Source organism: Xyrauchen texanus, chromosome 33 (genome assembly GCF_025860055.1).
Source record: "Xyrauchen texanus isolate HMW12.3.18 chromosome 33, RBS_HiC_50CHRs, whole genome shotgun sequence".
Taxonomy (NCBI): domain Eukaryota; kingdom Metazoa; phylum Chordata; class Actinopteri; order Cypriniformes; family Catostomidae; genus Xyrauchen; species Xyrauchen texanus.
The window spans coordinates 16,467,242-16,482,483 of record NC_068308.1 but is presented as its reverse complement, the minus strand read 5'-3'; the positions used below and the strand labels follow the sequence as shown (position 1 = coordinate 16,482,483).

At 38.1% G+C, this 15,242-nt stretch overlaps 1 protein-coding gene across 1 annotated transcript in view; it reads left to right on the top strand.

Moving 5' to 3' along the window:
• LOC127626785 (protein shisa-6) overlaps positions 1 to 15,242 on the top strand; it is a 100,454-nt gene that overhangs the window by 69,618 nt on the left and 15,594 nt on the right. Inside the window, exon 6 of the mRNA XM_052102819.1 lies at positions 14,487 to 14,549. Within this exon, the coding sequence (XP_051958779.1) occupies positions 14,487 to 14,549 (63 nt within the window). The remainder of the gene's footprint in view (positions 1 to 14,486; positions 14,550 to 15,242) is intronic.

Here is a 15,242-nt window from a genome sequence, read left to right as displayed (position 1 = left end):
TATTTATGGGGTGGGATGAAAGCGTTGGGGGTGGCAACACCAAAGCAATCGCCCATGCACAGTTCTTGAGGATGAAGATGCCAAGCTTCATTGCAACAAGTACTGTTTAATACACTGAAGTCACATTGAATTTGTGATACAGTTACAATTTTAAATAATATTAAAAAGAAATGACAAACAATCAATGCTCCAGAGCCACAAGACATTGTCTATTAAACACATCAACAGATTCTCAATGTTCCTTAGCTTGACCTGTGGTGGTTGTCACACATTTTACAGAAAATATTTCTCAGAGTAGGTGGTTGATTTATTTTTTAAAGTCATAGATCTATTAAGCCACACAAATTGATGTCTTGGCTACAAAAAAAAAAAAAAAAAAAAAAGCAATTCTAACAATACATTTTCACCATTATTGTCCAGAGAAAAACACGAAGGTCACTGAACACACATTGACAATTTGTCCACACAATAAAGAGTTAGTAGTCACAATTGAACCTGCCAATAAACCAGTGGCTTAGGTTTTATGTGAACGCTACTGAACAAATTCACCAAAAAATATATATATATATATTTAAAAGGGTTTTGAACTAAGTGTTTGAAACAGCAGGCAAAATCTCTCCTAGAGAAAATACTAATTTTTGCAACTAGACTTTGAACTCAAAACCTAATAGTTACTTAGTTAGTAATATAGCCATTGTGACAACTTCCCCTTGTGACAACCAGCCCTGCCAGCATCAGCTATATTATAGTTACATTTATTTTTTATTCACTGTTAAAAAATATCTGTAACTGTTTGGCCAAATTTCTACAGCAATCTACTGTGATTCTTAAATACAATAGTTTGCTGTTAAAAATGTTGCATTCTGGGAGATCAAGTTAGCTAACAGGAGATCACTGTTAACTGACTAGTTTTATGGTAAATAGATGTTGTTTGCAAGGCATTAGTGGAAAATGAACATTTAAAATCATGATATCATCTTGATGAAACTAGTGACATTCTGAAACATACATTTAAAACCCCCCATGAACATTCAAGTTTGTGGCACATATGTAGTGTTCATGAACTTTCAGACCAACTCATCTGTTCTTTATCATCTCACATCAGCCTTCACTTGTCTAATGAGAAGTCAAATAATAAAAAGTATAAATCAACCTTTGAATCAATGTACATATTAAATGTAAAATGTTGCCTGGATTGAACAGTATATATTTATAGATTTTATAGATAAAAAAAAAAAAAAAAAAAAAAATTAACTAAATTAAAATAACAGTCTAGTACTGCATTTTGGGTTATAATGGTGAAATACCCATAAGACTTTGTGCTTGAATATGTATGTATGCTTTGGCAATGCATTGGGGCTACAAAAATGGTTAAAAAAAACCAACTTACAAACGTTTTTATTCAGAAGTCTTATTTTTATTTAGTGTTGTTATCACTGGTTGTGTTTTGTTTGAAGTCACCATTATGGTGATTAGTGTTCTCTTGATCTGGCACCTTGGACCTTCTGTATTCTTATAATATGTTCTTCCAGCAAGTCAATTTGTGTTTTAGTAAAACACAAGTTGTTGTGCTACTTGGAAGACAAATCTAAGGCCAGACTGAATGCCTGATTCTTTCTTGCTAAGGTGGTGATGCATTACACATAAAACATAAAAGCAAAAACAGTAAAGGACATTTCAGCAAATTGAATGTTTGATGTTTGTGATTAACTTACATCATAACAAATTGTTAACAAAACACACACAGATATCAACTCTCGGCATACAACATACAACAATGGTGACAATGAACATTACATAAAATGTCTTACATAAAAAAAAGTAAAAGCTTAACATTAAAATACAAGTAACTTAGACTAAAACAAAAACAATGTCAAAACAAACCAGTAAATAGTGAAAAATCTAAGTAATTTCTTCATGCTGCAGTGCATGCTGGGAACTTTTCTGTTAAATTCAACAGCTATTGACAGCTATATGATGCTAAATTACAGTTGAATATTCTAGCTGTTAAAACAGTATCTAGCTGTTAATTTCAACAAGAGTAAAACATTGTGTTTTTACTGTTTTTTAACAGGATGCTTTTTACAGTATACAATGGGATACTAAATGCTGGTGTTGCAGATGTGGTGGCAGTGCTTTTCCTTATGATGGCAGTTGCCACCCCGAGATATACGCTCATGTTTGGCATGGCATAGATGTGCATTTTGAGCAGGTGCACAAAGAGTCTGAACTTCTGGAAGAAAATGTGGCGTTCTTTTTCTCAAGCCCTCCTTCCTACTCAAGTCAGCGCTGTCTCAATTCCTTCCGGCCCCTCATTAGTGTGAGCAGCATTACCTCTTGAGAGCAGTGGGGCTTGAGTGTGTCTTCCACACTCTGTGGCAGACTCGTCAGTTGTTTTTTTGTTTAATTTGTATCTTTTATCTGTTTTTCTTTGAAATTATATTTTTCTTTCCATTTTTGTTATATAAAGCCATATATTTTGAACAAACAAGGATTGTTTTCTGAGTCAAGGCAGTCATTTCGATTTTTACTTGCTCCCACTACTCATACGCATACACAAATGCACAAAAAACATTTCTCATTTGTTCATCATGATCCCCTGAAACCTGATCTCATGAAAAGTGTGAATGTGGCAGTTCCGAGGTGAAATGTCTCCTGTATAGCGCTTAAAGCGAGTTAAATGTTCTCCCAAACGGATACCATTTTTTTAAGGTTAATGCTGTATAGTTTTAAATCCCAAAATCTAGGTCCCTAACCTACACCATAAACAATTAAACAATAAAAAAGACTTACAGTTACAGTATACTAGTGACAATTCATAGTTATTATCTAAAGGAGATATATCTACCTGATCTGTCCTTTCAAAATAAGTTTGTTGATGTAAACTGTTGTAGTAAGGATGACTGTCATACTAAATAATATTCTTTTGACTTGAATTCAACCAGTTTTTTACAGTGTCTTACTGAGCTTAAATGACTGCCTTTTGAGTAAATTATGATGGAAGTTTATTAGTCCATGATTTCTGCAAAAGTAGCTTTCAACAAATCTGTTTGTTTTAACTAAATCCTAAAATCAAAAATATTTATCACTGCAACAATCACAATAATATAATACATCTAAAGAGTCTTGATATTAAATTATAACAATATAGTTGATACATGAAAAAATAACTTTTGATAATAAGATGATTAAGAGTTCCTCTAATTGTGAAAATTAAGTTCAAATCACAAATGTACAAATGTTTTTGGCTACTTGGGGTTTACAGCAGCAGTGAACATAAAAAGATGTTTGTATTTGATGTCTTACAGAAATCATATTTCAATTTGTGAATATTTTGAAAATCTTTCAAACTGCGGTATTAGGGGAGCAAAATAAACTGCACTTTCCTGAGAATGAGAGCTTTCATTTGATGTATGAGGTGTCCATTTAAGTGCTATCTGAAAGACTTTTATATTCACATGAATATTTCTACCACGTTACCTCTAGGTGGCGCTTGATGTAACATACGAAAACTTTATATCACGATTATCATGACCAAATCTATCACGGTTATCACGGTATTGTAAAAATGTGCTGCAAATGAACAAAAAATACTGATATACACACACTGAAATAATTTAAACAGGTTTTATATTTGAAAATAAACAAACAACAAATAAAATTAGTAAACAAAGGAATAACAAATGCAGTATAATAATAATAATAATAATAATTATTATTATTATTATTGGTGTGGTTACATTATTACTATTATTATTATTATTATTATTGGTGTGGTTACATTATTACTATTATTATTATTATTATTATTATTGGTGTGGTTACATTATTATTATTATTATTATTAACTTACACACACATTTTAAATTACCAAAATATGTTGGATGGGTGACTAAACTACATAACATATCATTAGCTCTCTGAAATTCTTGATTCTGGTCGCTCATCCTGAAACTCTGGCTTCTGTCTCACGCTCTCTCCTTTCATACAAACACAACTGGTGTCATTGTGCATCTCTTTTATAGCTATAGATTGTATTGAAAATTAAATCGGAGGACTTCAGTATTTGTATTGGACGATTGTTTTGTAGACTGCAATTGATTATAAAATAATTAAAGAACAGGTACTTTTTTAAAACATTCATCTCAAATCACTATTTCATGTCCCCGTAATTATTTGAAAAGCCTCTTGCAATCTCTGCAGACAGTTTTACCATCTTCTACTAATTTTCCCTCAGCATTCTTATAAAATCCAAAATATGACCACACTTCTGATTTGGTCTTCTTGGAAGGTTGGAAATTCTCCCGAGCACTGTCATTGCCTTCAGCCATGTTTTCATGCTAAACAAACACCAATAATTTTGCATGCTGCGCCCATGTGTCAGACTCATGCTGAGTATGTGTGGACAGCATTTACTGAAAGTTTTACAAATCACAATAATCACGCACAGTTTTAATGATAATTAAATGTGACACGGTAATACTAACCATTGCCGAATTGTTAACTGTTTCATCCCTAATGCAGTTGTTTTCAGCCCTTATTTTATAAAAATGTTTATGTAACATAAATGCATTTTAAGTGTAAACTTAATTAACAATAAAGCAAAGGTTAAAGGGTTTCAACCTAAACCTAAAAGATAGTGTCATGAAAGCAAATGTAATATGAAAAATGAAATTGCTGAAGCAGTCACAATTGGTTTGGTGCTTGATATTTTCAGCTCATGTGTGCAGCCACGTGCAAAACTGAACTCTATCAGATGACTACAGCACAACTTGATCACACTCAAACAAGCTTGTAAATTAAGTTAGTAGGCTTGGGAGCAATACCTTTTTCACACATCTATAATCTGAAGATTTTCCAGATTATTATTTATATATATATAGTTTTTTCATTTTTTTTTTCCAGATTTAAATAGTGCTTCTCAATGCACAATAGTCTTTTTCTCTTTAGACATATTTCTCAACACAACTTTGGTAAACTGTGAGCGGCAGGGTAAATTAAAGGGTCACACACCGGACGCCTCTGCACACGACATGGTGTGTTCTAAAATTCATAACAATTATTTATTTTTCTAAAAAGTTGTGAACACTGTTCAGCGTCAACATTCTGAAGTGCCACGGATACCAAGTTGACCAAAATCATTATCAAAGGACAAATATTGTTTACTCTAGTATAACTGGATTATATGTTGTGTATAAGTATCTTTCATAGAGCCTACACAATGTATTCAGTAACATGTATGTATTTTTGTGGTTTGATAGCTTGAATGGAAAACCAATTCATGGCTACATACAGAGAAATTGCATAATAAACATTGTGCAGTTTCACCAGTTTCACTAACCTCATCAACGTCACTTTGCTCTTGAAAAAGTACAAAAACTGCCATCTGTTCTGCTTCAGCTCATCCTGTGTGTGTGTGCGTGTGTGTGTGATCATGACCGCGACCGGCTTCAGTAAATGGTATATTGCCCTCTTGTGGTCTCCCTACACTATTACGCCAGACTGTTAAACAGTGTCCAACTGAGTGAATTGGAAAGCACTCCAGTTGGGCTTCTATTTTAAATGTCAGCTAATTTTAATATATCGATGCCTCAAAAATATATAGATAAAATAATGTGCTGATCAATAATCAATATATCAATATTTTATGAGATCCCTAGAAGTTAGTTACGTAATACATATGTTAAAATTCATCACAAATAAAGTAATTCGCTGTAGTAAACATGTTTAGATGTCATAAAATTGCATTTTCTGAAGAATGAGTGAAAAGAAAGTGTTTATGAACTGATCATGAGCTTTTTTTGTCATGATTTGTATGAAAGTGATAAAAAGTTATTGTTGTTGTAGCGCCTTTAGTGTTAATTTAACCGGGAAACTGCAACAATCCGTACAACAAGCCATCCAAAAGTAATACTGCACAAATTAAGTTATAGTAATGCAAGTCATTCTTGCCATTTTGGCAAATTCTCAGCTATGTTAATCAGCTAGTTACTGTATATAACATGTTATTATTTACTTATTTATGTATGTATCTGATTCCACAAACACGTGACCAATAAATGCAAGTTTGTTGGAACATAAGAGTATACTTAAGCACTGTCCCAACAGAGCAAGTGACTGTTCAGTCAACTGACATGAAACAATCTCATCTTCATTGTCAAGCACTGAACAAAGGAAAAGAAATGCTCAAACAAGCAGATGTATTCATATTCATTATAAGATGTGCTTGGCATGCTGAATGCTTAGTGACCTTAGATTTTTATGCATTGTATTTATCAAGGAGGCAGATGGATGTTCTTAACTCCCAACAACACAAAGCTGGACTGAGTGAGACATGAGGGAACAGCACTGGAGGCTACACAGCTGTTCATGCAAACGTTCTCTCATGTCCTTGTTTACTTACTTCTTGTTTTTTCTTGTTTCCTGTAATTTTCTGATTTGATTTGAACTTAATTTCCACAATTAGAGGAACTCTTAATCATCTTATTATCAAAAGTTATTTTTTCATGTATCAACTATATTGTTATAATTTAATATCAAGACTCATAAGATGTATTATATTATTGTGATTGTTGCAGTGATAAATATTTTTGATTTTAGGATTTAGTTAAAACAAACAGATTTGTTGAAAGCTACTTTTGCAGAAATCATGGACTAATAAACTTCCATCATAATTTACTCAAAAGGCAGTCATTTAAGCTCAGTAAGACACTGTAAAAAACTGGTTGAATTCAAGTCAAAAGAATATTATTTAGTATGACTGAGTCATCCTTACTACAACAGTTTACATCAACAAAATTATTTTGAAAGGACAGATCAGGTAGAAATATCTCCTTAAGATACCAACTATGAATTGTCACTAGTATACTGTAAATGTAAACATCATTGATGTTCACTTTCATTTCATGCTCGATGAGTGCAACATATTCAAGTATGTGTGAACAAAGATTTAAAAGTTTAAATGCAATGACAGCAACTAAATGTTTTGATGATGTTAATAGAGTCCATTCTCTGGTGAAAATACAACAGAAATGTCAAATTATTGAATCATTGCTGGCCATCTGCACATTACTGATATAAGTGTTGTTGTCAGGTTACTGTATTTTAGATGTGAAACAGGAATATGTGCAAAGTAACGAATCAGCCATAGGCATTGTGACTGGTTTGTTTTTGTTTCACAAGGCCACATTAACAACATTTGTGGTGTCTGATTCATCCAAAGTAAATTGCATTGCAAAACAGGGTGGATGTTAAAATGAAACAAAGCTTACGGCTTCTAAAACCAACCACAATGCTGTTAATGTCTCTGAATTGATCCAAAAAGCTCATGTTAACAATTATTCTCCTGGAACTGCCTGAAATGATCAGCTTTTAAACTTTTATTAAGGTGTTCTTTTATGCTGTCATAAACCAAACAAAACAAACATGACTATCCATTTCCTCTACCTGTTGCCTGTCTCTGAAGAAGAATAAAAAAATAACAAAACTACAATAAATCTACATGAATAAAAGCTACAATTTAACCTAATTGAGTTTTATACCAGTGAAGACCTCAAATGGTACTACGCAGCCTTTCCTAGAGCTGTTTAAATTCGTCATTAACCTCTCAGCCCTACGCCATGTTATGAGCAGTCTGCTCCAGCTCCATCTTGTTGACTTAATGACCTTAGAGACTTAGCAAAAGAGCCCGAATTGGCACGTATGCTGAGAGGGGGGTGGGCGGGGGGTGATGACAGAATGCTGGAGTGTGACTGGCTGGGAAAGCAGACCTCCTGGCTGCAGCCAGACCTTAACTAACCGACTTCTCAGAAGCAACTAATTGGTCCCCAGATTAAAGCAGGCTCATTGAACTGGACAATGGTTCTTATTAATTAGAGCTCAAGGCTGAGTTTTGAGCTCTGGCTTTTTATCTGTGCTGCTGTGAATGTAGCAGGCCTGAGACATTTTTGGAAATGGTGGCCTCATAAGTGGTCCTTAAATTTTACTTTGTCAGTTTTGCTCAGTAGATGTAGATGGTGCAGTGTGGAGTTAATCAGACAAATGCTGTATGTTGCAGCTAAGGATTAAGGACCTGTGTTAACTCTCAATCATTGCAGCTGGAAAAAAGAAATGTAGAAACAGTCTTAAATACTGTTTTTGTAGTCTAATTTGCCTTTGAAATGTATTATTCTAGAGCCAGAGTTTTCAACCAGGTGTCCATGAAAAAGACTGAATTTTCTTTTATTTTCACAATGTTTTAATTAACTATTTTAGTTAAATTCTTAACATTTAAGAACCAGCTGAATACACAGCTGACCGCTATGCTTGCCCAGGCCACACCCCCCACAGCCCCGTTCTTCCCGGAGGTGCACGACGAGCTGATGCGATCGTGGAAGACACCTTTTGCTGCCCGAACCCGATCCTTCAGCTGGTCCGCTCTCACTACCCTCAACAGTGGGGCGGCCGTGGGTTATGCCGCGATACCCCAGGTGCATAAGGCGAGCGCGGCACACCTGTGCTCGCTGAGCGCCGCCACCTAGTGGAGTCGCCCAGCACTTGCTTCCCAAGCCTGTAGCTCCACGATGCCCCACCCCCAGGAATGTCAGATATGATACTTCCATTAGTTCGGACACGTGGCTATTGCTTTCCAACCTGTCGCGCTGGTTGCCCAGAACCATCCGACTCAGCTATGCGATTCAATTCACCAGACACCCGCCCTGGTTCCGCGCCATTCACTTTACATCAGTGAAGGACGATAGTGCCGCCATCCTGTGGGCGGAGATCGCGGTCCATCTGCAGAAGGGCACGATAGAGCCTGTCCCTCCAGCTGATGTGAGGCAAGGGTTTTACAGCCCTTCATCATTTACAAGAAGGGCGGTGGGTTGCAGTCAATCCTGGACCTGCGATTTCTGAACCAGGCCTTGCACAGACTCCTGTTCAAGATGCTGACACAAAAGCAAATTTTTACGTGCCTCTGGCATCAAGATTGGTTCGTGGCAGTAGACCTGAAGGACACATACTTTCATGTCTCGATTTTTCCTCGACACAGACCCTTTCTACGGTTCGCGTTCGACAGTCAGGCGTATCAGTACTAGGTCCTCCCCTTCGGCTTGTCCCTGTCCCCTCGTGTCTTCACTAAGGTGAAGCCTCATTAAGGGAAGTGGGCATTAGCATACTCAACTACCTCGACGACTGGCTGATTATAGTTATTGTGTGCACACAGGGACCTGGTGCTCATGCACCTCAGCCATTTAGGGCTTCAGGTCAACTGGAAAAGAGCAAGCTCTCCCTGGTTCAGAGCAGCTCTTTTCTCTGTATGGAGTTAGAATTGGTGTCAATGAAAACACTCCTCACAGCTGAGTGCACAGTTCACACTAACTCAACTTATCCAGGTAGGAAACGTTGGTCCCACTGAAGTACTTTCAGAGGCTCCTGGGGCATATGACATCCTCAGCAGCGGTCATACTGCTCGGGTTGATGCTTATGATGCTACAGCACTGGCTCCAGACATGAGTCCCGGAGAATGGAGGCTCCACCCCCAGGTGCTCCAGCTGATTTGGATTCGATTTGGCAAGGCACAGGTAGACCTGTTTGCCTCCCGGGAATCCTCCCACTGCCTGCTCTGGTATGCCCTGATGTGAGCTCCCCTCGGTATAGATGCGCTAGTACACATTTGGCTGCGCAAATACGCATTCCCCCTGTGAGCCTACTTGCACAGGTTCTGTGTAAGGTCAGGGAGGACAAGGATCAGGTCATTCTCGTGGCTCCGTATTGGCCTAACTGGTCTACCGCCCACAGTGGTTAACACGATCACTCAGGTCAGAGCTTCTTCTACAAGGCAGCTGTATTGCCTGAAGTGGCGTATCTTCGCTAAGTGTTGTTCTTCCCATAGTGAAGATCCCCAGAGATGTGCAGTTGGGTCAGTGCTTTCCTTCCTGCAAAAGAAGTTGGACAGGCGGCTGTCCCCTCCACTCTCAAGGTCAATGTAGCTGCTATAACACCACACCACTATGCTGTTGAAGGTAAGTTTCTCGGTAAGCACAACCTGATCATCAGGTTCCTGAGAGGGGCCAGGAGGTTGAACCCTCCTAGGCCGCGCCTCTTTCCCTCATGGAACCTCTCCGTGGTCCTTTTAGGCCTACAGAGAAACCCATTTGAGCCCCTAGAGTCAGTCGAGTTAAAGGCCGTCTCATTGAAGACCTGACACTTCCATCAAGAGGGTCGGGGACCTGCAAGCGTTCTCTGTCAGTGAAGAGTGCCTAGAGTTTGGTCAAGAAGACTCTCACATGATCCTGAGACCTCAACCGGGCTATGTGCCCAAGGTTCCCATGACGAAGACTGAGCCTGCAAGCGCTGCCCCTGGAGGAGGAAGACCCAGCCTTATCATTAATGTGTCTGGTGTGTGCTTTGTGCATCTACTTGGTTTGCACACAGAGCTTTAGATGCTCTGAGCAGCTCTTTGTCTGCTTTGGCAGACAGCGGAAAGGGAACTTCTCCAACAGAGGCTTGCCCACTGGATTGTGGATGCCATCGCTTTGGCCTACCAGACCCTGTCCGTGCCAGCCACCTTGTGGGTTCGAGCACACTCTTGCTCGTAGGCACTGGCCAATGGCACCTCTCTAGCAGATCTGTAGAGCAGCGGGCTGGGCAACATCCAATGCCTTCACAAGATTTTACAATCTCCAGGTTGAGCCGGTTTCGTCCCATGTTCTTTCAGGTACGAACTGGTAAGTTTCGTTACATGGGGCATCTGGCCGGGTGTACCACTTATGTACACCTTGCCCCTCCACGAGGTGAAGCCATGCGCTCTTCTCTCCATGTGTGTTCACAATCTGTGAACCCTTGATGTCCTATATATATTTATATATATATACACTGGCGGCCAGTCACCTGAGGCCAAACTGCTAACTGCAACTGCAGTCCCTGCAGTTAGACAACTGACCTGCTCCCCTGCAGTGTTCAAGCAGAGATATTTTTTTTCCTTTATTATTGCCATGATATACTGTGTAGAGTATATATATATACATTTCTACATCTAAAAGAGTCACTTGTGTGTAGCGCGTCTTTGTAAAGATGTCATTCCACAAGTGTTTCCTATTAGAGAGACACATCCCACACTCAGACAGGCATAAGATATGCATTTGTTGCCTGGGCCGCACCCACGCTGAAGCGGCTCTTATTGAGACAGACTGCCCTCACTGTGTGGGACAATTCCGCCTCCCATGTCCCCCCAACCTACCTCCTCTGTTACTCCCTAGGGACCACATGAGCGAGGAGCATCTCAGAATGAACAACATGTCAAATCTTGATGTTGCTACAACAGCAGAAGACTACATCGGTTTCCACTTCTGTCAGCCAAAAACAGAAAGGCTGCAGTGGGAACAGGCTCACTAAAATTGGACAGTTAAATACTGGAAACACATAGGCTGGTCTGATGAATCTCAATTTCTGCTAAGGGACACAGATGGTAGGCCCACACACAATAAATCGATGGTACCCAGGCCCGGTTCTACAGGTGTGCTTGAGGGTGAAGCTTAGAGCAACCTCAATTGCAGACCATAGCAAACTACTGCCCGCGGGGCAATTTATCATGAACGTTTTTTATTAGATCTTTCAGGGTTGCCAGATAATAGATGCAACATCCCAATTAGAGACTTATAGTTGCACAGAGTGCGCACGCTTTCTCCTTGTCGAAAAGAAACCTTAAAGGGCCCAATAGTGCAATATTCAAAAGTGTGATGTAGGCACTCCATGTCCATTCATGAGGCTGCGTGTGCTGACTAGTGCCAAGTCTGCGAGCAAACCTTTTCAGTGATGAACTTTAGAAAAATCCCAAAATCCCAGGTCTTCGCATCATTCACACACGGAGGGGACACGCGAACAAAACTAAGTGAGAGAGGATAATGTATGTTCTTTGTGTTACTTGTAAAATGCTATTCAGTGGTGTGCTGAATGGGGTGCCAAACATTGCCAAGACCCACATCATGACCCATGAGCATGTAAACAGGTTGATAATGTTCTTAGAATAAAACATATGTGTCCACTTTGCGGCCAACATTAAAATAAGCCTTTAGAATCTATTATTTCCTATAACTGAAGTATGGTAAAATAATCAATTAATAATTATACTCAGTCTTAATTCAGTTTTACTAACACATGATAGAAAATTAGCAGCAAAATTTAAACAATCACAGAATGGTCCCATCAGTCATTACACACTTCAGAAAATTGTGCATCATTCGTTCAGCAAAATTGTGCATCATTCACTGCTACTTCTGGGATTAAAAGATACAACTATGCAGAAAGGTATATCTAATCTCTTTCATGTTCTACTTAATGGCTGATGTGGCCCCTATACCAAAACAAGTGCCCACCTCTGCTCAATTGAATATGAAAGTCTAATACTGTAAATTGGCAAGCAAATTTCCTTGAACTCCATCAAACACATATAAATCCCTGCAGTTTGAGAACACATAATTGCTGCATTAAAACATATAAACATGTATGATTGTGCAAATCAGCATGTCCAAATTTGCACGTGCAGCATTTTGCTGTCATTTTCAGCAACAGATCATGTGAAGAAAATTTAGCAATAAATGTTTTGTACATAAAAAAAAACTATTATTTATGTCATTTTAGTAGCATTTAAACATTTTTTTGTATATTTTCAAAATGTGTAATTACGAAACATCTCCACTTTATACAGACCATCCCCACTATTTTCAGAAGCACCCTCAGTGATTTTAATCTGATGGTACTCATCATGTACTATATGCAATTTTTTCAGACTCCAACTTTCCCAAAAATATCCTAAAAAACTAGGGCCAAATAGCACCAACTCAGCCAGATAGAATCGGGGCTTAAATCGGCGTAAAGGTTGTGTAATGTAATCCAGCCTTAAATCTATATTGTTATACAGTAAACAGACTAAAATGCATCATAGAGATTGGGTAGAAGTTTCTCTATCTTTCCAAATAACAGCAACGATTGGGTCTTAACTCATCTGAGCTTCATGACAGATGTAAATGGATGGCAGACAAGTAAAGCATTGATTAAGCAATACAAAAAGTAGCTTTAGAAAGCAATATTTGTTTGTTTTTTTCCATATTATTGAACATAAGTATATCGTTGGTCTACTAGTCACTCTAATGCATTTTTAAACAGACACAACATCAGATATCCAGATGAGCATTATGCTGTGCTCCCTCAAGTATTTACTCAGTTATCATGGGCACTTCATGATCCCATCTTTGCCAGCTCAGAATAGCTGCCATTCATCATTGCTCACCACACCATGGTCCTCACGCAAGATGCCGCGGTAGTCTATCTCAGCCTCTGCACAAGCCACGCACCGACAGCCATGAGCCTAGAACATCCCATCACAATGCAATTCACTCCCAACTGCATCTGTCTCTCGCAGTCTCAAAACACAAGTCATATGCACACACACAGACTCACACTCTCTCACAACAGACTTGATGACAGATGACAGAGCAGCTTTGGTCCTGAAAGGAGGAAAAATATAAATGTCAGCTGGTGAACAAGCCCCAACATGGACTTTTCAATTGTATGCTTGATGATGATGATGAACTCCTACATTTACTACATCATTGTAATATGTAGTAAATGCAGATGCTTATTGCTGCAAGATACAATTGGATCCTCCCATTCAATAAATAATAACATTCAGAGCTGAATTCACTAAACAGTTGTGCAACTTTTGCGCACAGTAAATTTAGCCAAATCATGCATCCTACACCCACAATTTAACCAGTAATTTGTCTATTTAAATTAGGCTTATTATAGATTGTGTCTTATTCACAAAAGTCAGCGTAATTGCCTGATGCAATTAATGTTGTATTATTACTACCTGCAGACATGAGTAGATGGAATTTAGTTTTTAAGATATAGTTTTAAATGATATTTAATTTAGATGATGTAGAGACCTGTATCAAGATGAGTAATTAAGTAATGCACTCTTTTGCCATTTTAAGGAGCCAATTCAGGGTGTCTGGATCACAATGGTGGATAGGGATGGGTAGATTGATCCCAAGTATCAACACTTCCAATACTGATTGTGTTTTATACTGTTTTATAAAGAATATATTTATTCTAAATGTGTTGGGTTTTTTTAACATGTTTTTATCGTGTTTGCACTGTTACCTGATTTACCTTTAGCAAGCTGGATGCTAAAGATACGCAGACAGCATGTGCGAATAAACAACGCTGTCAGCAGGGCACAAGTGGCTCTTCATGCATTCCCTCTTTGTTCTTTGTAGCTGTGTTGATCTCTTTTGTTATTGTACATGCATGTGTGTTGCAGATGGTTGTTTACTCATATGCTTTATGTTTTTTGTAACATTATACAAATAATGTGATCCCTTCTTCCCAGAGGCTTCCCAGAGATTTCTTCCATAGAAGCAATTACGCTCTGGATTGCAGTACATAGTCGATCATGATTATGTGTGTTTGTAACCAAATCAGACTTATCATTGCTTTTTCTGCAGGAGTGCATCAACATAACTTCAACCATCTTGGTCCCAGCAGCCCAACTCGAACACCTAAAAATGGTAAGAATCAGGTTCCTCATCTAGCAGCGTAATTTTACAGGAATAATCCTATTGTAGAGTGATTTTCACTGGTTTGCTGGTTCGGTGTTCACTTGCCTAAAATAGTCATTAGTTCTTTGAACAGATCAATGGAATTGTCCCTCTTCATCACAATCACCACTAGGAAAAACACTGATGACCTTGATTTGAGTTAATGTTGTGGAGAGAAAACAATTTAAACCTAATGTGTCAAATGTGACAAAGACAAATGCTGTGAACTACTGTGCCTTCTTAGGCTATTGTGACATGTCAAAGCTTACAAGTCTGACACTCGGTGCATCAAGTTGTATTTTTAAGACCTGAATTGAGGCCAGTTTTCAAAGAACTTTATGTATCACCCCGTCTGTGTTTCAAAGGACTCCTTAGACACCATCTGTTCAATCTGTTTGTGTATAAAAATTGGCATTATAGCCCACTGTGTCATTCTTTCTAAAGACTACAAATAAATTGCAATATGAATTGAATGTTACTCTTCATGGTTATACATCTAACATTACTCTAAATGTGGGTAGAAAAAAGATGTCACTGTCAACATAAAACAAAGTTAATCTTTTCTTTTGGTTGTAGTACACCAAGCTTGTTGTATTTATAAAATATTTATAATACCATACCTACTGTTTTTCTCAAACAGTGTAAATGTGTCTTTATACATGA